General features: G+C 38.3%; 1 protein-coding gene across 1 annotated transcript; it reads left to right on the forward strand.

The window, feature by feature from the left end:
* Positions 1–1,811: 1,811 nt before the first annotated feature.
* On the forward strand, positions 1,812–11,444 carry LOC143593398 (tetraspanin-18-like). Its single transcript, XM_077073041.1, has 6 exons — positions 1,812–2,033; positions 2,141–2,240; positions 2,356–2,436; positions 2,519–2,623; positions 9,432–9,623; positions 11,094–11,444. Exons 1-6 carry the CDS (start codon positions 1,813–1,815, stop codon positions 11,112–11,114), a joined length of 720 nt encoding a protein of 239 aa, XP_076929156.1. The 5' UTR covers position 1,812; the 3' UTR covers positions 11,115–11,444.
* The last annotated feature ends 12,181 nt before the right edge of the window (positions 11,445–23,625 follow it).

A 23,625-nucleotide genomic window follows, 5' to 3' on the forward strand; every position in this document is an offset into this window, starting at 1 on the left:
GATCCAATCAAAACGACACGTAGGAGATGATATAACCCTGGATCAAGCCCCATAGGGTGTAGTGTGGCTTGATTGATCCACCCCCAAGTTTTTAATCCACCCCATGCTCAAATACTTGTTCAAGCCTCGTGGTCTGGACCACTTCGGTCGTCCACGCCCCTGTTCACTTGTGTGGTGTAGTGGTGTGCGCGAGCCACCTAGACAGCCACCTGGATCACCCCCTTAACCAAGCCCCATTACCCTTGCCTTAATGAGTCATTTCATTCCCTTTTCCATAAAATCTCTTCTTCCATTCAATTGCACCTAAGGCTGAGCACGGTTCGGTTCGGTTCGATTTTTAGGTGAAACCGAAACTGGACCACTTCGGTCGTCCGCGCCCCTGTTCACTTGTGTGGTGTAGTGGTGTGCGCGAGCCACCTAGGCAGCCACCTGGATCACCCCCTTAACCAAGCCCCATTACCCTTGCCTTACTGAGTCATTTCATTCCCTTTTCCATTAAATTCCTTCTTCCATTCAATTGCCCCTAAGGCTGAGCACGGTTCGGTTCGGTTCGATTTTTAGGTGAAACCGAAACTGGAAATTCGGTTTTTTCATATATAAAAACCGTTCGGTTTCGGTTTTTCAGTTTTCGGTTTTTTGGTTTCGGTTCGGTTTTTTTTATTTTTTCTTATTTTGTTTTTTTCGTTCTATTAATTGTTTTATGCAATTGGTTCCTATGTACAAAAATATATATTAACATTTACTATTCCTTTCACAAACTCTAATTTCTCTTACAATCTATTGAACCAACAAACTCCTAATTTGTTTCGGTTGTTGTCGCATATGGCTTAGTATAAATATATTTAACAATCATTTAAATTATTTATTTTAATATACCAAGTTAATCAGTTCGGTTCGGTTTTTCGGTATTTTTGAAATGGATAACCGAACCGAAACGAAATTTCGGTTTTCCAAAAAAACAAAAAAAAAACCGTCGGTTAATGCTTCGGTTCGGTTTTTCGGTTAATTCGGTTTCGGTTCGGTATTTTCGGTTTTCTGCTCACCCCTAATTGCCCCCCAACCAAACACACCGTCTATATACAACATTTGCCAAAATTGTTTTGACTCATTACCCATGGATAATTATGATGAATGAGATAAGATATTAGAGAATTAGAAAAGAAATTATAACCAATTTTTCAAAATTATTTTGACCCATAACCCATGGATGGATATGATAGATAAGATGAGAAATTAAAGAATTAGAAACGAAATTATAGCTCATTTGTCAAAATTAGTTTGATCCATGAATAGATAAGATGAATAAGATGAGAGATTAGAGAATTAGAAAGTAAATTGTAACCCGTTTGCCAACATAACCGGTGGATATGTAAAATGAATGAGTAAAGAGATTAGACCAAGAATGAATATAAGGGAGTGTTTGGGATTCCTTATTTTGTCTCCTTATAACTTTTCATTAAGTTAATAAGTTACAAAAGTGTAACTTATGGAACTTTTCCTCTCCCAATATAAGCAATGCTAAACACCTTTTTACTTTTTAATAAACTTATAAGTTATAGATAGGTGAAAATAAGCAATCCCAAACACCCCTAAATCATTCTTTTTCTAAATGACCAACAAAGGCCAGCCCATGTTGATGCATCCATTGGTAAAATGTCATACATGCTGCGACACCAATGTTATTTGATACCATATATATATATATATATTTCTGGAATATTCATTCTATTTACCCAAATATAGATTTTAGGAAAAGAAGAAACAGAAGAGCAAAAGCTAGGGTTTGATTCATCTATCAATCAATCAAATCCAATGAGGACTGGTACGTGTTGCCACACATTTGTGGCATTGATTCTGAAATTCCTGATATTCTCCCAAACGTTCATCGGAATCTCAATCATCGTTTACTCTGCGTATATGTTGAGTCACTGGCAAAACCACTTGCCACCAATTCCTCCATCTCCATCTCCATCTACAGCCCCATCCCCATTTGAACCCACCGCTCTCTATTCATATTCCCTTCCGGCGCCTTGGTATGCAAATCCTAATCTTCATTTCCTTTTTCAACCCCACCCACATTATTATTATTATTATTATTATTATTATTATTATTATGATTAAAATTAATTTTCTTATGCAGGTTCATATATGCTTTTATGGGATTGGGCATTGTTCTCTGTTGCATTTCTTGCATTGGCCATATTGCAGCTGAAGCTATCCATGGATGTTGCCTTTGTTTTGTATCCCTTTTTATTACTATTATGTCGCACTTCTATTATTCTTTTTAAACATTTTACCCACTCAGCTGTTTTCAACTTCTTAGTTGCTTCCTTCCTTAATGTTAATATTTGGCAGTACACGATACTTAAAATAGTTTTGATTCTGCTTGAGGTGGCTTTGGTTGCGTTTATTGTGCTTGATCATCGTTGGGAGAAGGTGTGATATTGTAATTACTACAACATGTTTATATTTATCTTGCTGTTAAAGAGTTTTACTAAAGGAATGACGTTTTTTTTAGGATCTGCCAGAGGATCCGACTGGAGGAATTGATAGCATTCGGAAATTCATTGAAGACAATGTTGATATTTGTAAATGGGTTGGCATCACTATAATCCTAATTCAGGTAATATTAGTGCTTAATAGTTCATTATCGTTTTTTCTTACGCCTTTTATGATCATGCAACTATGTGTTTTTAATGCATTTGGTTCATTATTATAACTTCTGCTTCAATGCTTGTAAAATATTCTTCAGTCTGAAAGTGAATAACAAAACGCATAAAAAAGTGTTCTAGATGTTCTTTGTTTCGCACAACTTAATAGCTTTCCACATTGCTCTGTTAACACCCAGTGACCTAGTTATTCAAGCAAGTGAGATTATTATCTATTTATACTTGACTTTTATTTGTAAACCAACTTATTTTGGAACAGTAGTTATATTGAAATAAGGCATGCCAAAAAATATAGTTATTTTTTCCCAGTTCCCACATACTTAGATGATCTAGAGTCTAGAAAAATAAAAATTAAAATCATATTTTTGAATATTCAGATGAATTAGTATTCTTTTGCTTAATTTTGTGTTTACGCGGTTAACAATTAGCTGGTCAGATGACTAGATGCGTTGAATAAATGGCCTAATTTGTTTAAATACTTAAACCCATAGTTCAATCGATGGTCAGATTTGTTCAATCTTCTCAAATATTGGTCAACTGCATAAAGCACCACCTCACGCATAAGATCACATCATGTGACGCGCGCATCATGGTATCGCATCGCGCGATGCGATCTCATCACTGCATCATTTGGTGTGCGCAATATGCGCTTCTGATTCGCACATTTTGAAACCACTCGATGCGATCTCATCACTGCATCATTTGGTGTGCGCAATATGCCCTTCTGATTCGCACATTTTGAAACCACTTGATTATTTACCTTGTATACTTTGATGATGTTTCTGTGTGAAGTTATTTGTTTGTGTTGGTTTCTTTGTAATCTATGTGCATATGATACACACATGCATCTATTCTTGAAATCTGTAAGCATATCTAGTTGTATACTTTTGTATGTATTTGTACACCTGGATTACAGGTGGCAATTCAGGTTGGTGGGTTGGTACAACTACAATCCAACCTAAACACACTTCGTTTAGTTAATCGTATAAAAACCCTAAACCCTGATCTGGACATGCTTAATCAAGTAACCAGGAAACGACTTGTGTAACTTGTTTATCTAAACAGGTTGGTGGATTGAGTTTATAATTTTTTTTTTGTTTTTAAAAGTTCAATGGTAATTTTAAAACGTGTTGACCCGTTTATTAACAACCCTAACATGGTCTGTTTATGAAATGGCTTGAACTGTTTACGACTGGAACCCACTTATTTTTGTTTCGAGTTGGGTATTGCCACCCTAAGTGGTTGTTAGTACCTTCAGTAATGCCAAACTATGCTATCAATAGCGGTGCTATAGCGGTTATCGGTCCGGCGGTAAAATAGTGGTCGAAATATCGGTCCAAATAGCGGTTCCGATATTTGCGGCGCTATTTACCGCTATTTCGCCGATATTTGGCCACCGATATATCGGAAATAGCGGTGAGATTATCAATTTAATATTTTTGACCCAATTGTTACTTTTTTTGGCCCAAACTGTAAGCCCATAGCCCAATTTCATTATGATTATTATTGAACGATCAGCTTATTGCCCTAAAAATACCTCAATCGCTGTTGATGCTCATCTCCGATACCCGTTTCTTCAGCCGCTGCTGCTGCTTATATATTTATGGCTTTCGATTAAGTGGTTAAATCATGTCTTAAATTAAAAATATTGTTACTTTGTGTTTTGAACTATTGACTTTTATGATTTTGGTATTAAGACTTAAGTATTATTATTAGATAACTTTTGGTGTTATATATGTGTGTGTGTGTATATATATATATAGGGTAAGGATCCTAAGAGAACCCTTTGCAAATTGAGAACTTTGAGAACCATTTTGAACCACTAAAAACACCTTTAAAAAAATATATAAAAAAATCATAAAACAAAAAATAATAAAAATTTTAAAAAAGTAAAAAAACCAAAATTCTTATATTTCATTCCGGTTTTATTAAAAAAAATAAAAAATATACAAAAAAATAAAAAAAAACGTCGTATTATACACATATATATAATTTTATATAATCTTTGGTTACGTAATATACACATATGTACAGTATCATTTATCTTAAATTTGTTAATTGTATTTAGTTAGGGTTTTAGCCCATTTGGTTAGATAGAGCCCATGGGCCTTTTATGGGCTGTTAGCTAGGGTTTAGTTGTGTATATATAGGTGTAGTGGCTTATGTATTAGACACACCTTCAAGTAATAAACATTACTTTCACTACAACCATCTTCTTTACATGGTATCAGAGCTACGGCTCTCGATCCAAACCCTAGCCGCGATCTGACCCGAACCTGAGTCTGACCAGCCGTCACCAGCAGCCTTCAGATCTGAAACAAGCTCCTGCCTTGTTGTTCTGTCCGAGCACTGTTCACGTGAGCACTGTTCACCGCCGGAAACACTGTTCATGCCGGAAAACACTGTTCACTCCCGGAAAACTACTGTTCACTGACGAGCACTGTTCACGCGAAATCACGGTTCGCCGGTACTGTTCACTGCCGGGATTTCTGTTCACTGTTCATCGCCGGAAAAACACTGTTCACGCCGGAAAAACACTGTTCACTGCCGGGATTTCTGTTCGCTGCCGGAAAGTTACTGTTCGCTGCCGGAATTAACTGTTCACGACGAGTAACTGTTTACGCCGGAATCTGTTCCTGCCCTCCACCGGCACTTGTTACTGTTCACAGTCAATTTTCAGTTTCGTGTATCACTATGGGCGAAAATACATACATGTATACATTTACTAAAGAGGAGCATGATCTTATTCAACGGTTTCTTACCTCTCAGTTGCCTCATCCTCAAACCAGCTCGGCACATTCAGGTAAACCTTCTAGCCTTGACTTATCATGGGTGATTGATTCTGGAGCCACACATCACATGACTGGGAATCGGGGTATTTTTTCTAGTCTTCAAAATGTTTCCCATGCACCAGTACGTCTTGCCGATGGATCTTCATGTCCCGTTCTCGGCATAGGATCCATCAGTAACTCGGAAAACCTAAAACTGTCTTCTATCCTTTTTGTTCCTAAATTTCCTACCAGTCTTTGTTCAGTGAGTCAGATTACCAAACAAAACAACTGTTATGTGACCTTTTACCCAACTCACTGCGTTTTCATGAACTAGGAACAAATCGGGTAATTGGTACTGGTTTTGAATCAGGAGGTCTCTATCGTATATCCCCGTTTTCGCATCCTGTAGCAAACTTATGTGATTCCGCTGTCAGGGAGGCTCACTGTCGGTTAGGTCATCCCTCTACAGCAGTTCTGAGGCAAATGCGACCAGATTTACCACTTTCGTCTTTTAATTTTCATTGTGAGTCGTGTCAACTTGGTAAACATACCAGGCGTCCCTATCCCCCTAGGGTGCCCAATCGAGTCAGTTCTTGTTTTGAACTGTTGCATTCTGATGTATGGGGTCCTTGCCCTATCAAATCTACGTTGGGTTTTGAATATTTTATTACCTTTATTGATGACTATTCTCGCACTACTTGGGTTTATTTATTGAAATCTCGTAGTGAGGTATTTTCCATATTTCGAGAATTTAATGCTTATGTTCAAAACCAATTTAACACCACCATTAAAACTTTACGATCTGATAATGCTAAAGAATATTTTTCCACCGACTTTTCTTCATACTTAAAAACCAACGGCATTATTCATGAATCATCGTGTGCTTATACATCTCAACAAAATGGTGTGTCCGAACGCAAAAATTGTCACATATTGGATGTTGCTCGCACAATCATGATCCAATCACGTGTTCCTCATCGTTTTTGGGGAGATGCCGTTCTCACTGCCACATATCTGATTAACCGCATGCCCTCAACCGTTCTTCATGGTAAAACACCGTTTTCTATACTATTTCCCAACGATGATCCATTTCCTCTCGCACCTAAAGTATTTGGTTGTGTCGCCTATGTTCATGACCATAGTCCAAAAACCATCAAACTTGATCCTCGAGCCATTCGTTGTGTCTTTCTTGGTTACTCACGGGTTCAAGAAGGGTATCGATGCTATAGCCCATCACTTCACCGATACTTTACCAGTGCCGATGTCACTTTTCACGAGTCTCCTTACTTTCCCGAGTGTTCCACTCCTGTTTCTGACCCGTTTCCCGACCTCGATATACCCACATCTCCCTTCATCCCCACCATTCCTGTGTCAATTCCTTTTACCGATCCAATCTCTACTGATTCTGACCCACCGACAGAATCTCCGCCACTGCTTTTCACATATGCTAGGCGGGGTAGGGGTCAAACATCAGCGACTCTTGATTCACAACCTGGCCACGACCCCGAAATACCCTCCGATACTCCGCCTACATCTGAGCAATCCACACCTCACTACTACATCGTTACCCGATCCACCAACCTCTGACACACCTGTTTATGATCCTCCTGGTGCCCCACTTCCCGATATACCTATTTCCTTTCGCAAGGAACCCCGGACATGTACTCGTTACCCAATTCAGGACTATGTTGCCTACACCCACCTATCTCCTGAATCTCATGCGTACACCACTACCCTTGATTCCTACCCGATTCCCAAAAATGTGACGAGCGCTCTCGCTCACCCAGGATGGAGACAGGCTATGGAAGATGAAATCGGGGCTCTAAAGTCCAATCATACATGGGATCTTGAAACACTTCCTAAAGGGAAGCGTATTGTTGGTTGTCGTTGGGTGTTTACGGTTAAACTACACCCGGATGGCTCCCTACACCGCTTAAAGGCTCGGTTGGTTGCAAAAGGGTATTCTCATGCATATGGCATTGATTACGATGAAACTTTCTCTCCGGTTGCTAAAATGCCATCTGTCCGTATTTGCATCGCTCTTGCTGCCATTAATCATTGGCCACTCCACCAGCTTGATGTCAAGAACGCCTTTCTTAATGGTGTTCTTGAGGAGGAGGTATATATGGAGCAACCCCCAGGGTTCGTCGTTGAGGAGGAGGCCTCGAAAGCTTGTAGACTACGTCGTTCTCTATATGGTCTTAAACAGTCTCCCAGAGCATGGTTTGGTCGATTCTCTAGTGTTATGGGACAGTTTGGGATGACGCGGAGTGCCTACGATCAGTCTGTCTTCTTTAGACACCAGAAAGGGAAGAGGATTATCGTAGTTGTTTATGTGGATGACATTATAATCACAGGTGATGACGAGGTCGGGATTTCCGAACTCAAGCAGTTTCTTCAGTCTCAGTTTCAGGTAAGCGACTTAGGTCGACTGAGGTATTTCCTTGGCATAGAAGTATCCCGCTCTCCACAAGGAATACTTCTCTCCCAACGAAAGTATGTTCTTGATATGTTAACTGAATGTGGCTTACTGGGTTGTAAACCTGTTGATACACCAATGCTTCCTACAAAGAAACTCCTCCCAAAGGAAGGAGATCCAATGAAAGATCCTGAGCGATACAGACGGCTGGTTGGTAAACTTAATTATTTAACCGTCACACGACCGGGTATCTCCTTTACTGTCAGTGTTCTGAGCCAATTTATGGCTACACCATACACCGGTCACTGGGATGCTGCCCTTCGTGTCTTAAGATATCTTAAGACCTCACCTGGCTTGGGCATATTATACTCTGATCAGGGTCATTGTCGTGTAGGTGCCTTCACGGAAGGAGATGGTCGAATATCAGGGTTCTCAGATGCAGATTGGGCAGGTTGTCCAATTTCTCGACGATTTACCACCGGATATTGTGTGTTTGTTGGGGGAAACCTTGTATCATGGAAGAGTAAGAAGCAACACACGGTCTCCCGGTCGAGTGCCGAATCAGAATATAGAGCCATGGCAGATGTAACATCAGAGATGACATGGGTTCGTCGTCTTCTCAGAGAGCTCGGGGTTGTTTCTAATGACTTGATGAGGCTATACTGTGATAATCAGTCAGCTATTCACATAGCCAAGAATCAAGTATTTCATGAGAGGACAAAACATATTGAGGTCGACTGCCACCTTATCAGAGATCGGGTAGTAGGCACACAAATTGATCCTCCTTCCATTCAACCAGTTCATGTGAAGACAAATTTTCAGCTAGCAGACATTCTAACTAAACCGCTCCGGAAAGCTCAGATAGATTTTATTTGTAACAAGTTGGGCATGATTAACATCTATGCTCCAACTTGAGGAGGAGTATTAATTGTATTTAGTTAGGGTTTTAGCCCATTTGGTTAGATAGAGCCCATGGGCCTTTTATGGGCTGTTAGCTAGGGTTTAGTTGTGTATATATAGGTGTAGTGGCTTATGTATTAGACACACCTTCAAGTAATAAACATTACTTTCACTACAACCATCTTCTTTACAATACACATGTATACAAAAAAAACATGTAAATATACATATCTGTATATTTTTTTCATATATGTATATAATTTAGCTAAACCGAGTTTTTTTTTTTTTTTTTTTTTTTATGAAACCGGGATGATAAAATAAGAATTTTGGTTTTTATACTTTTTTGATTTTTGTGTTTTTTTTTAGTTTATGATTTTTTTTATTTTTGGATTTTTTGTGGTCCAAAATGGTTCTCATAGTTCTCAATTTCAAAAAGGTTCTCTCATGATCCTGATCCTATATATATATATATATCTATATATATATACCGCTATCCCACCGCAATAACTGATATCTCAGATATCGGTCATTGACTGATATCCGCTATTTTTTGGCATTAACTACATAGATGCCAAACCTGTCAACTAAAGTGATATGCCACATATTCTTGATTTATGACAGTTTTAAAAATCGTTATGGTAATATTACTATGATGATTTTTTTGTATTTCAGGCTCTATGTTTACTTCTTGCTGTAGTGTTGAGAATGATGGTATCTTCACATAAGAAGGATGATGATGTTGAGGAAGGTTCCGGAAGATGGGAGCCTCTGCTAAACCCACATTCAGGTCAACCATCCGGCTCAACTAGTGCTGATGGTAAATCTTTTCATTCCGATATCTGGAGCTCGCGTATGAGAGAAATGGTATTTCTTGATTTTCTCTCTTTATCATTAGTTCATTATTGTTTATTTATTGTTCGTTCTTACTGCTGAAGGAACAAAAATAATATTTCTTTATTTTTTATAGTTAACTATTGTGCAGAATATGATCACTTAAACTACATTATTACAACAGTAATGTAACGTTTATTAATAAAGGTGTTTAGGAGGGTTTTATACAACTTAATACGCTTCAGATGACTTTCAATTTGTTTAACCAGTTTTACCATTTGACCCATTTAATTTGTAGTTAAACCTAGGTCTGTAAATGAACAGAACGTACAGTGAACGGTTTGGTGGGAAGTTTGCTTATTTGATAAGCAAAAGAACATGAACAAAAGTTTGTGTTCATTTAGTTAAATGAATGAACATTTCTGTTTTTTTATGTTCGTGAACGTTTGTTCATTTAAATTTGTTTATGTTCACTTATGTTTTTTTTAAGTTCGTTCTTTTACGTTCGCTAACGTATTCTTTTAAATCATTTAGGCCCATTACAATGTAGTGTAGTTTCTCGAGCCGGGGGTCTCACCGGAAGCAGCCTCTCTATCCCTATGGGGTAGAGGTAAGGCTGTCTATATCTTACCCTCCTCAGACCCTACCATAGCTTTGCTATTGGTGGGATATACTGAGTACGATGATGATGATGATGATGATGATGATGATGATGACAATGTAGTGTAGTTTCAATAACTTTAACATTTACTTTTATTTGGATTTTATCTCTATGTTGGTTCATCTATGTTCAATTATACTCATTCGTTTACGTTCATGAACCGTTATTTTATGCTGTTTGCAAACGACCATAAACGAACACGAACGTGTTCACTTTTATAACGAACAACCACGAACAAGATAATCTTGTTCGGCTAATCGAGTGTTTGTTTGTTTAAAGTAAATTGAACGAAAACGAACATGCGCCGTTCGTGTTCTTTCGGTTTGTTTACAAGCCTATTCGCACGGTTTTCTTTATTAGAAATCCTTGAGAATTTCCTCTCCTTATAAAAAAAGAATTTGAACAAATCTATAAACATTTGAATTATCTTTTCTTGAAAAAAAACTCCCTTTTCCAAAATAACACAAGATTAAGTTACAAATTTTATCCATGTGACATCTGTTTGTTCTCAATTTGCATGTTTAGTCCAAAACCTTCTGCAATTGGAATCTCCAAAGTAATCACAATTTTTTATAATTTTATTATTATCATTAAGTGTAACGATTTTGGGTTACATTCAGTCATGTGATATGAACATGTGTTGGGGCATATTTGTCTTTTTACGTCCCTTGGAACTTTTCAATCTCTTGAACAGGATTTTGACAAAATCTGTAAAACCTGATTAAAAACCAAACTATGGTTATTCACATGTAAAAATTTCAGCCTAACGACGTCATGTTTATTTAATTTGCAACTTTTATCCTTCCAATGTTAACATTGTTTTAATTTTGTTCCCTTTGCAGTATGGATTGGGTGGCAGTTAATCAAATCAAAGTGCATAAGCAGCAATATGATGTTTTTTTGTATCATGTTTGTGAGATTTCTCGGTATAGATTGAAACGTTTATTTCAGGCATCACTAGCACCTTGAGTTTGACATCTACACGCATGTACCATAAGCATTCATAGATGTACATTGTGCGGTGATGAACCTTAGATGTATATGCATTGCGTTGTGTTGTGTTGTGTTGTATGCTTGTTACTAGTTGACATTAATATAGTGTAGAACATTTGTGTGTGGCTATGTGTGTGAGTTTGTGCTATGTAATGCTTATACATTTTTAAGCAATTCATTGATTGAATTTTATAAAAGAAACTTTTTTGTAGTATGATTGCGGAAAAAAAAAAGATCTGGTTTCTTGTACATTATGATCAACTTACAGGATGATGGCAAATACATAGAAAAATTAATTTGATTATAGACATGATTTAGTCAAGATGTCCAATGATCAGGGTAGAGGTGCACAAAATCGGGTATTTTTAAAACCCGGAACCGGTTCGGAGCCGGTTTTTTCACACCAGTACAAAATGGGACCGGTTCCACCCAGGACTTGGGTCGGTTTCGGACCCGACCCGATGGCCTAAAATGGGAACCTAGTGGAACCGGTCCGGGTAGGAACCGGGACCGGGTTTTACGTAAAAACCGGTTCCACCGGTTTTTTTTTGAATTTTAAACAATATAGCCGTTAGAAACCGGTTTCAATGGCTATATAGCCGTTTTTGACCGTTGGAACCGGTTTTTTAACTATAAACATGTTAGTAACATACTATAAATAGCAAGGTGTTGTGTGTAAGTATGTTTGGTTGGAGGTGAAGGAATGAAGGGGGAATGGAATGGGAGAATGAATGGAATGAACAAGGGAATGAAATTGATCATTACCATTCATTTGTCTTGTTTGGTTAACCTATGGGATTTAAATGAATCATTAGTTAATATTGTTTGGTATCCAAAAAAATTATAGGAATGAAATAAAAATAATAAAAACATTTTTTTCTCGGAGTAAATTATGTTACAAAAAAAAAAAAACTGCAATGGCAACGGTGGTGGTACTGGTAGCTCCGGCAACAAAAATGGTGGTGGCGACGGTGGTGGTAGTGGCGGTCAGGTGTCAAGGGCGGTGGTTATGGTGGTGGTGGTCAAGCGATGGTAGCATTGGTAGTGATGGTGATGGTAGGGTGGTGGCGACGGTGGTTGAGGTCAGGTGGTGGTGGTGATAGTCAGGCGGCGACAGTGACAATGGTTGCGGTGGTTACGATGAAAATGGTTGTGGTGGTTACGGTGACAATGGTGGCGACGGCGGCGTGGTGGCGTTGGTAGCGCTAGTGGTAAGGTGGTGGCGTCGGAGGTGGTGGCGGAGGTGGTGGTGGATACGACGAAGTTGGCGGTGGCAGCAGGTGGTGGTGGCTATGGTAGTGGTGGTGGTGGATATTGTTAGGTGGTGATGTTGTTGAGAAAGTGTGGTGAATGAGGAATGGAATGAAAAAAATGAAGGGTGGGGGGGTGGGAAGGAATGGTTTTGATGGAATGAGATTCCATGTGTAACAGATGATTCTATTTCATTGAGCAACCAAACACCACATTTTTCATTCCCAAGCAATGAATCATTTCATTCCCCCTGTGACTACTTCATACCCAACGCTACCTTAGTTAAACCACTTTCAAAACTATAAAACACACTCTAAATCACAATTAAGTTTAAACCGACAAAATGGCAACTAACGACGACATTGTTATGGTGATCGAAACAACACGATGCCCCGATGTTTGGGTTCATTACGATTTATGTCTCATGACTGACTCACAAGAGATGGCTCGGTGCAAGTACTGCTCGAAGTTCCTGAAAGCGGTTCGAACTCCATCTTACGCAAGCATACCAATAAGTAATGTCGTGTGAAAAAAAGTTTGGATGCCAAGAAAGCGGAAGCGGGAGAGTCGTCCGGCTCTACAACTCAAGCACCTATCGCTGCCGGTAACAACGCTTAATCGTTGTAGAACGCCGGATTAAAACGACGGACGTTGTTTTTTAGTTTAAGTTGTTATGTTTAGTATCGTCATGTTTTAATAATGTTTGTAATATTTGTTGTTTATATAATAAAATGTTCGTCGTTATTAAAAAAGTAACAAAAAATTTATCATGACTAATAAGAAATAAACAAAACAAAAGTAGTTATTAAGCAAATCAAAACTAAATATTACTTGAACTTTGATAGTGTTGCAAATGGTTTTACTAAAACAAATAAACATTACAAGTCTTCTTAGTCTTCACCCTCGTCTTCTTTACCACCCGAATTATCGAAAGAAAGCCCGTCCTCCGCCTCCTCATCATGAATAGGACGCTCTATTGGTATTTCATTTTCGAACTTTGCCTTGTGTTGTACACGATCCACCGCATCCAAATGGTTCTTTAGGCAAATGCAAACCTCTAGAAACTCGGGAGTTAGTTTTGTTCTTCGCATTGATAATACCCTCCCACTAAGAGAAAAAACCGATTCGGAAGCAACCGTTGAGGCTTGTATGGCAAGAAAATCACGAGCCATGATGGATAGAATATGAAATTCGTTTTGTTTTCCTTTCCACCAAGCCAACAAATCAATAATGCGAATTTCGTCGACCGTTGCGCCCTCAACATAGTTTGCTCCACCATATCGACCAAGTTCGCTAGTTGGTGTGTTTCCTCTTTGCCTCTTAGATGCCGATTCACGGACCGCATTCATCAAGTTTATAAGTTTGTCCTTGCACGGCCTACTAGTCGTTGTTTGTCTCACAAAAGACGATCTCGCGCTTGGACCATAAATTTGAAAATAATGGTCATAAAGGTCTTGAAGGTTTTTGTTAAACTTTTCCTTCGCTTCCGTCGACAACTTCGGGTCGATCTCGTGCATTCCCATGTTGTCGAATATTTCCTCAATCAATGCAACCCCATTAACATTCCAATAGGGGTTTAAAGCGGCAGCACAAGTAAAGAACGGCGGTATGTTTTCAAAATATTTTAAGAAATTTTCCTTCATTACCGCAACAATATTCTTGAATAGTTGAATAGTTTGTTCTTCTCCTCAAACTCTCTAAAAGTAGAAGACATGTTGTACAATTCTTGAAAAACCCAACAACTAGTAGGATAATAAACTCTTGATAACTTTGTTGTTGAGGTTTTGAACACATCAAGATACTCCAACAAAAAACCGACATGGACCCAAACACTTTTGGGAACCATATCGGCCTCGCGTACCTCAACAAGATTTTTATGAAAAGATTGTAGAGTTTTGCGTTGGGCAAAAGCACACTTGAGCATATGACAAGTTGAGTTCCAACGGGTTGGAACGTCCCAATTCGGCACCAAATACTTTCTTTTAACCGACTTGCATTAGTTCTTATATTCAAGATGTCTTCTTTTACCACTTTTGAAAACATCTTGTAACATAAGTCTAAAGAAACTTAAATCTTCACAAATATTTTCATTGTCGAGACCTTTTTGAACAACCAAGTTGATGATATGTGCAACACATCGAACATGAAAAAAATCCCCGTAACAAGGTGGTAAATATATAATGATAATATTTTCGGCCGCCTTTGTATTGTTTGATGCGTTGTCAAACGAAATTGAAAATATTTTATTTTTCAAGTTGTAAGCCGTTATAACTTCATCAACCAATTCAAACAATTTTTCGGCGGTATGTGGGAACGAGAAGTTTTCAAAAGCGATGGTGTGTTTCATCAATTTCCATGTCACCGGATCAACCCAATGAGCGGTGACACATATGTATGATTCGGGTAACCCGTGTGGTGCCGAACAAACATCAGTAGTTAAACTAACCATCGCTTGTAAAGAATGAAAAAACTCGATTAACTCTTTTTTTGCACACTCCCACAACTTGATACAATGACGTCTTAGGGTAATACGACTTACATGTGTGTATCGCGGTTGTAGAGTTTCCCGAATCAACGACGTCAAATCCGGATCGTCAAAGCGGTTAAACGGCAAACCTCGTTGAATAAAGAACTTTGCCATTCTATCTTGAACTTGGTTCGTGTTGTAACAAAATAGTGTACCATCTTTACCCAAGTCCACTTGGTCGGTTGTGCGAATGCCTTTCAAGGCCTTGCAAAATGGCTTCTCGATGTGCTTTCTCAATGTCGAGTTGGAATCGTGCTTTAAAAAAGTTCCACAAAGTTTGCAACGAGCCTTTTGATCACCTTCGATAGTGATAACAAAATCCCAATTCTTCCATACTTATTTGTTGCGGGTATGGTCGACGACCGCAAGAACTAGTGGGTCATCTTGAGCATGAACCGGTTCAATAAAAGCGTTCTAGTTAGCCTTGTTGCTAGTATTTTTGGTGGGTGCCATAATATTATTGAGTCGGATGGTCGGGTTTGTTAAACGAGAAGTACTTTAAATTGTTTTTGAGCTTGGTGGTAAAACAAGGGGTGAAAAACAATTTATATAAAGGATCTCGACAAGAAAAACAGGTTCCATCGGCAATATTACCGTTGCAACCGGTTACAACGGCTATTTTTCTCTCAAAAACGGTTCCAACGGGTATATTACCGTTGGAACCGGTTCCAACGGTAATATACCCGGTTCCAACGGCTAGTTTCTGACCTACTGTAAAATACCCGGCGGAACCGGTTATTCAGGGTAGGAACCGGAACCGGTTCCAAAATGGAACCGGGTACGAACCGATTGGGGATATAGTATGTGGAACCGGGTACGGATTTCGGGTATATAAATACCCAAACCGGGTATAAGGACCACCGGGTACGAACCGGAACCGGTTCCAGGTCGGGTAGACCGGTTCGGGGGAACCGGTTTTTTTGTGCACGTCGAGATCAGGTTTCTTGGCAAAAACAAGATGTTTTCGTAAATTTTATATTGGATTCGTTTGATGAGAGGTTTACGTGTCTCTATTATAATTGATACCTTTATGTAATTGCTAAAAGGGTTTTAATAACTTAAAAAGTAAAATGTCAAAATTAGGTTTGGTCAATTATACGACTTTGGTCCCAAAATATTTTTTGTGCAACTAGGCCATTAAGTTTTCTCACCCTTTGTTAATTACCTCCTCAATAACTCCGTTAACCTTTTTTGTTAACTCATGGGTGTATTTGTTATATTTTGTACCAGTGTAAAGCACAGGCTCTAACCTAGTAATTTATTAATCAACCATCCAGATTCCATAAAAAAAATTGGCTTCTCTTCTAAGATTAACACATTATACTACGACCCAAGCTACGACTCCCTTATTCAACCAACATCACGCCTAAACGAGTACCAAGCACCACAACACCACAAGCATCGTCATCACCTAGGTGGTTCTCAACGCTCATCCGTGCTCCACCACCAATCTTCTCTTCTCCTTGATTTCCCTAAAATAAAATAAATCAACAAGAAAGTCGAGCAGGTACAAAGTAGCGAAACAGAAGTCATTTCCCCTATAATTTTTCTAAACACACAAAAGGATTCTTTTGTTAAAGATTGACTGAGAAAATTGATTTGGGAGACAATTCGATAATCCATTCAATTGTTTGAGGAATTAAACGGAGAGGAGAGGATGAAGTACGAATTCAATCGGAAATATTTTATTGGTAGTAGTTGTAGTAGTAGTAGTAGTGTGAAATCGATGGAGAAGATTCATGGTTTCGAAACCCTAACAACGCTGATCGGTGATCGTGGTTGTTGTCGGTGTTGCCAACGAGAATAAGAATCGATCTGTTATACAGATGCATATTAATAAATATGTGTTTTAATAATAATAAAAAGGGATATTTGTTTTTAATACTCTAAACTTTCACCCGTTGGTTGATAACACTCCCAACTTTCGATTTGTTACCCACCACTCCCAACTTTCAGCATATTTGTTTTTGGCACTTTGGAACTTAATAGATCCTAACTTCGTTAGTTTTCTTGCAGACATGGCGTGTTTTTAATGACATGGTATGTATATGTAACATTTTTCTAAAAAGTTGTGAGTTCCACACCACCACTTCACCATCTTCTTCATAAACCCTAACATAAACATAACCATCACCACCAGCATCTCCACTACCTCTTCGGTCCACCATACATCACCACAACAGTCCTTCAGCTTGTTGTGCCATCACCACCACCACAATCAGTTTCCGTCGTATCTGAATCAAAAACACCATATTGATCTCGCAACCCCTCACCCACCATACTCTCTAAGTCCAGATCAATTTTTGGCCTCATACAATTATGAGAATCATAACTACCAGCAAATCTCTTGATATCGTTACCACCACCAACACCGCTATCTTGTGCGAAATCTCCAAATCTGGTGTGATTTGGGGTCGATTCGATGAGACTTAGGTTAGAGGTTGTTCGGTGGTGATGAAATTGGGCGATGGTGATTGGGGTTATCGAACACAACAACCGACCACATTCCATCAGTTTTACCCAAACATCCCCTCGCCACTACACCCCATTTTGTGTGTGTGGAAGATTGGTTGTAGGTGTAGTCGGAAAAATCCCATGTTGGTATTTGTGGGCTTGACCTGAAAATATATAACCGAAAATGTGTAATATTGGCCCCTAACTAGCGGGGTGATTTCATAAGCGGTGGTGCCCACCACTTGGTTGTTGGTGGTAGTCAAAGGATGTTGGTTGGCCGGATGTTGGTGGTGGTGATGAAATTGGCTAAGGGTGGAGGTAGCTGGTGGTGGTGGTTATATTTAGGATATGGTTTTATGGAGAAGATGATGATGTGGGGGTGAGGGACTCACAAGTTTTTTTTAACAAAATGCCACATACACATGCCATGTCATTAAAAACATGCAACGTCAACAATAAAACTAACGGAGTTAGTATCCATTACGTTCGAGAGTGCCAAAAACAAAAAGGGTTAAAGTTGGGAGTTGTGAGTTGCAAATAAAAAGTTGAAAGTGTTATCAACTATCGAGTGAGACCTGAAAGTATTAAAAACCAATATCCCTGATAAAAAAAAGTCAAATGTTATATTAAGTGTTTAAAAAAATAGTAAACTAAATAAATAGTTAAAACGACAGTTTTATCCTTGAGTAAACAGTGAAAATTAACAAAGTTAACAATTTGGACTGAATTGGTAATAAGCAGGAAACTTCGATAGTCTGACTGCATAAAAAAATATTTTGGACAAAAATCACATAACAAATCAAACCTGAAAGATGATTTTGACACTTTACTCTAACTTGAAATTGTGATTTATGACAATACTAATTAAATGAATCTTATCTAACATATGCTAAGTAACATTTAACATATTATTCTGGTTGTTAGATAGGTTGAGTTATAATAATCAAAATGAGAAGGATTTGTGGCATAAAAAAATCCATAAAAAATAATTAAAATCATAAATCAAAATATAAATCAAATATGAAAAAGTAACAAAAGCTAAATGTTCTCCTTTTCATCCTTGATAAAAAAAAATAAAAGTATAAATGTGTCTTTTTATTTATTATTGTTTTTTTTTGTTTATTTTTGTTATTGTGTCTTTTTTTCTCGATATTGTGTTATTTACTAAACATTGTGTTATATTTTGCAATCTAGCATATGACGGGTGAACCGTAGGGAAGCCGTTAAGTGAGCTAAAAGATATAAATGTATATGCTTAACCGATTAATTTCATGGAATTAGTTGACTACGGTTACTCGTATAATTGCAGGTATGAGAAAATAGAGGATGAAATCATGAGAACGTGGGCGAAAACGGCGAAGAAAACGAAGTTGAAACGAGAAAGATATGAAGAAAACAAAAAAATGAGAAAGAGCTCCAACGTGGCCCACAGTGTTGATCATGGGCCATGGTAAAAATGGCACCAAAAAGGCAGATTTCACCATATCGTGAGCTCTTCCTGCACCGTGGACACCACTGTGGCCCACGGTGGTGACCGTGGGCCACGGTCCGGAGTTATAACTGCCGATTTTCTTTGTTTTTAATTCGTTATTCCTTGTCTTTTCACCTATCTATCACTAGAGGACGACCCAAGGACGATATTGGAAGGAGAAAACAATAGTTTGGTGATTTAAATCATTGACTTGGTGTTTTTGATTCATATGCATACTCTAATTGATGTGATGATGAACCAAATTATGTGTGGCTAATCTCCTTTGTGTTCTTTCCCGAATTATAAGGTTTTCAATTGAATGTTTGTTAATTGTTTATGTTATTTGTGGGATAGTAATTTGATCTTATGATTATATTGCTATGGTGATTGTGAGTTTGATTAGTAATTGCTAGTATAGTGTAATTCGGGTTCTTGACTATCAGTTCTTGGTGCCATAGGCAATCAAGATTATTGGAAGGGAATTAGGGTTGGCTATATTAAACTGATTATCGAGTGACAACCATGCGTTTTCACAATCCAAGTACTTAGTCCTCTTTTATCACAATCAAACACATACTCAGGAACTATGTCTATGTAGTTCATCCCAAAAGTATAAGTACACATTATCAATCTTGGAAACCTGAAATCGGGAGGGAGCATTCTTTTTATTGAATCAGTTAAAACTCGTTATTTGTTTTCAGTTCTTGTTGTTAATTAAAGTAAACAACCAAATCTTTGATTATATCTTCTGCATGTAGTTAAATATATATAAATTGCAAAGCTACTTAGTAACAGATTTTCCACAAACTCCCTGTGTTTGATACCCACTTACTGCTATCTAATTAGTTATATTTGGTTTAATTTTGAGTGAGTCTTCGATCTCACGTCAAATTTTGGCGCCGTTTTCGGGGAGTAGTGCGCAATGTGTGTTAGCTTTTGTAGTCTTGTTTGTTATTTTTGGGTTTACTCTGGTTGTGTTAGTGTGCAGGTACTTAGGGAGGACAACACTTCGAAGAAACCAAGTCTTACTTAGGGAGAACAAGCTTCTTGGTTCTCCAACTGCATCAAACAACTCCATGGATTCACCCATCCCTACTTCGGGTCAAACATTGCCACCAATTCCACCTCTAAATCCACCTCCACCAATTTCTACTACCATACCTACTTCATCGAGTTAAGTAGAACCAACTTACACAACCGAGCCTATGAACACTCAACTCACTTACTCAATATCATCAACATTGCCACCTATTTCCAATCATTTTCCTAATTTTGGTCCATCATCATCTCAACAAAACGAATAACGAACCTTTCAACAACCACAATCAAGCACCCAATATCAAGCACCACCTTTCATGCTATATTCAAGAACACAAAGTGATGGTTATGGTGATGGGTTTGATGGGGAGTTTAAGGGGTATGAAGTGGAAGGTTACTACACGGGAGGTGATGGAAGTCAAAGGGTGAATCAAGGGAACTTTGCCTATGCTCAAGGGCAACAAACGGAACTGGTACAAGAACTTAATAGACAACCACCACCGGTTGTTCAACAACAAGTTCAACCGGTTATTCAACAACAACGAGCTTCACAACAAGTTCATACACAAGGGCAAAAATTTCAACAACAAATGCCCTAACCACAATTCAAACAATTTTCACCTCCAAGGCCCATGTATAGGAAAATGGGTCAACCAAGAGTACCAATGGGGGTACCAAGAAGGCATGCAAGAGAGATGGTAAGAGGAATTGAAGCTCACTTTCGACCGGTCATCACTAATAATCCATCTCCAGTAGTTATTTCCCAAAATCAACTTGGAAGAACATTTGAGGTGAGAACCAATTTGCTCCAAAGTTTACCAAAGTATAAGGGTCTAGCCACAAAAGAACCATACTTTCACTTGGAGGCGTATAGTCCTCAATTTTCAACACGATTGGGGGTCAAGGGCTTTCATCGAATGAGGTTAAGTTGGTTCATTTTCAATTCTCGTTGAAAGATAAGGCAAAGATATGGTTTTACACATTGCCTTCCGCATCTATTTATACTTGGACCGAGATGCAACAAAGATTTTTGGAAGAATTTTACACGGCTCAAAAGACCAATGATGCAAGAAGGAGTTTGAGAACTTTCCAACAACAATCGGATGAGATGTTTCATGAAGTATTTGAGCGGTTTAACATGATGATCAAGAATTGTCCTCACCGTGGTATTGCTCTTTGGGAATTATTGAATGCTTTTCATGAGGGGTTGAGTATGGAAGATGAACGGGATTTGAGGTCAATCACAAATGGTATATTTGGTACTAATTATGAACAAGATGATTGGGCATATTTGGAGAAAATGACGGTCACATCAAAGAGAAAGGCTCAAACCGAAAGAAGAGCAAGGCCAGCAATAGGAAGACCACACGTACAAGATGTGGAAGATGGAGGGGTACAAACCACTAATCAAGTAATCGATGTTTGTACGAATTGTAATGAGTTGGGTCATGCATTGGATGTGTGTATGGTGGGACAAGTACAAGTAGAAGAGGTGAATTCACTTCAAGGGGGAGGTGGTAGGAATTACAATATGAACTCAAACACTTACCAACCAGTAGGGGTGTGCATAAAACCGAAAAAACCGAATGGAAACCGAAAAACCCAAATAAACCGAACCGAAAAAACCAAACCGAATTAGAAAGACGTGGTTCGGTTTTGAACTTTAGCAAAAACAAAAATATTGGTGTTGGTTCGGTTTTGTATATTGTTAAGAACCCAAAAAACCGAACCGCACCGAAATAACAAAAAAAATTAAAATAACCATAATATTTTAACCGTAACCATTAAAACAAAATTTACCGACGACTATTTGTTTAGTTTTAGCATATGGTTAATAACAAATATATTTGGTTTCTACATATGGTTAATAAATAATAATACTAGTATTTTTAAATTTGATTTTAAATGTCTCTTTTATTAGCTTATAATATTTGAAGTCCAAATATTCAATACTCCATTAATTATTAGTTGAAAGAAAAAAAATATATCATGCCCAATTTCAATATCTTGGGTCAACTTTTTTTTTTGTCCCAAAAAGTTTTGAATCGAGTAGCAAAACCGAAAAAACCGAATCCAAAACCGAACTGAAACCCAAAATCTTAAAACCGAACAAAAAAAACCGAAACCGAACGGTTTTAAAAAATCATAAAACCGAAAGTTTGGTTTTCGGTTCGGTTTTAGTCAAAAACCGCACCGAACCGTACCACGAACACCCCTACAAACCCTGGTTGAGAAATGATCCAAATTTTTGCTCTGGAAATCCGACCACTCAATTGGACCCGAATTCCAAGGGAATCAAGAAAATTATGTTCCTCGCCAACAATATAACAATCAAAGTAATTTTCATGGCGGGAATAATCAAGGGTTTCAAGGTCAAGGGGGTGGAGGTCAAAGTGGGTCCGTGGGTCAAAGTTCATCAAGTGGGAATGGAGTCATGGACATGTTAAAGATGATGCAACAAGACATGCAATGAAGAAATCAACTTGATGAAGTGCGCATGCAAAAGGATGAAGTCCGTGACAAAGCCTTCCAATCGTTGACCACTCAAATGGGTTAACTTGCAACCGATGTGGCGAATTTGAAGAAAAACAACTCGAGGCTAAAGAAGGGGAACACCGTGCATATCAACGCGGTAAGTCTTTTACCTAATTTTGGAATTTCTAGTGTTCAAAGTGATCCAACACCACAGTTTGTTGAGAGGGTGGTGGAAGATATTAGTGATGAGATTGAAAATGTGGGTAATTATGAAACAATTTTTCAAAAAACTCTGAATTACAGCCGAATGTAATATCTTTTTGTGAAAATTGTTCTTGTGATAAATGTTTAAATGGAAAATTAATCAAAATAAGGGACGAGAGGGTTGATAATAATATTATCCTGAGTAAACTTCAAGACCCAGGAGTGCCCCTTTTATCAATTCAAATTGGTGAATTTAAAACTGATCGGGCACTGCTAGATTTTGGAGCTTGTGTTAGTATCATGCCCGGTAGTTTATATGATCAGTATGAGTTTGGTCCGCTACAAAAAGTAAACACCACCGTGGTTTTAGTGGATCAAACCCATACACTTTCCCGAGGCATGATATATAATGTGATGATGCATGTGGAGGATTTCTGTTACCCAGTTGACTTTTTCGTACTTGATTATGCTAAAAATATTACTAACACGCAACCCACAGTCATACTGGGTAGACCCTTCCTTGCCACTTCACTTGCAGTGATTGATTGTGCTAAGGGGACACTGGGAATCAAGTGTGGGAATTGTGATAAACAGTTATTATTATTTGAAAATACTACTGACCCTTTTGTTGACAAGGAAAGCCTTAAGGCGGATTTTGTAAATAAGTGTGTAACCTTGAGCAAGGATCACACGAAAGTGGAGTGTTTTGTGATTGACAGGTCAGTTGAGAAAAAATAACTTGAGCATCAACAGAGTGAGAATGTGGCAGAAAAAGGTAGCCGACCAAGGAAGACGAAAGTGAGACATCCACCTAACCTAAATGATCCATGGTGGAGGATGGGGATGTTCGGGCTTGACCCTAGTTTTTCGGAAGATTGGCAACAATTGCTTGAAAAGGAGCGTGCTTATAACGAGAAAGCTGCACGGGAGTGAGCCAGTCACCCACCTTGAATGTCATAAA

Source organism: Bidens hawaiensis, unplaced genomic scaffold (genome assembly GCF_021521415.1).
Source record: "Bidens hawaiensis isolate Kalapana, Puna unplaced genomic scaffold, B.hawaiensis_p1.1 tig00042193_1, whole genome shotgun sequence".
NCBI classification, from domain to species: Eukaryota; Viridiplantae; Streptophyta; class Magnoliopsida; order Asterales; family Asteraceae; genus Bidens; species Bidens hawaiensis.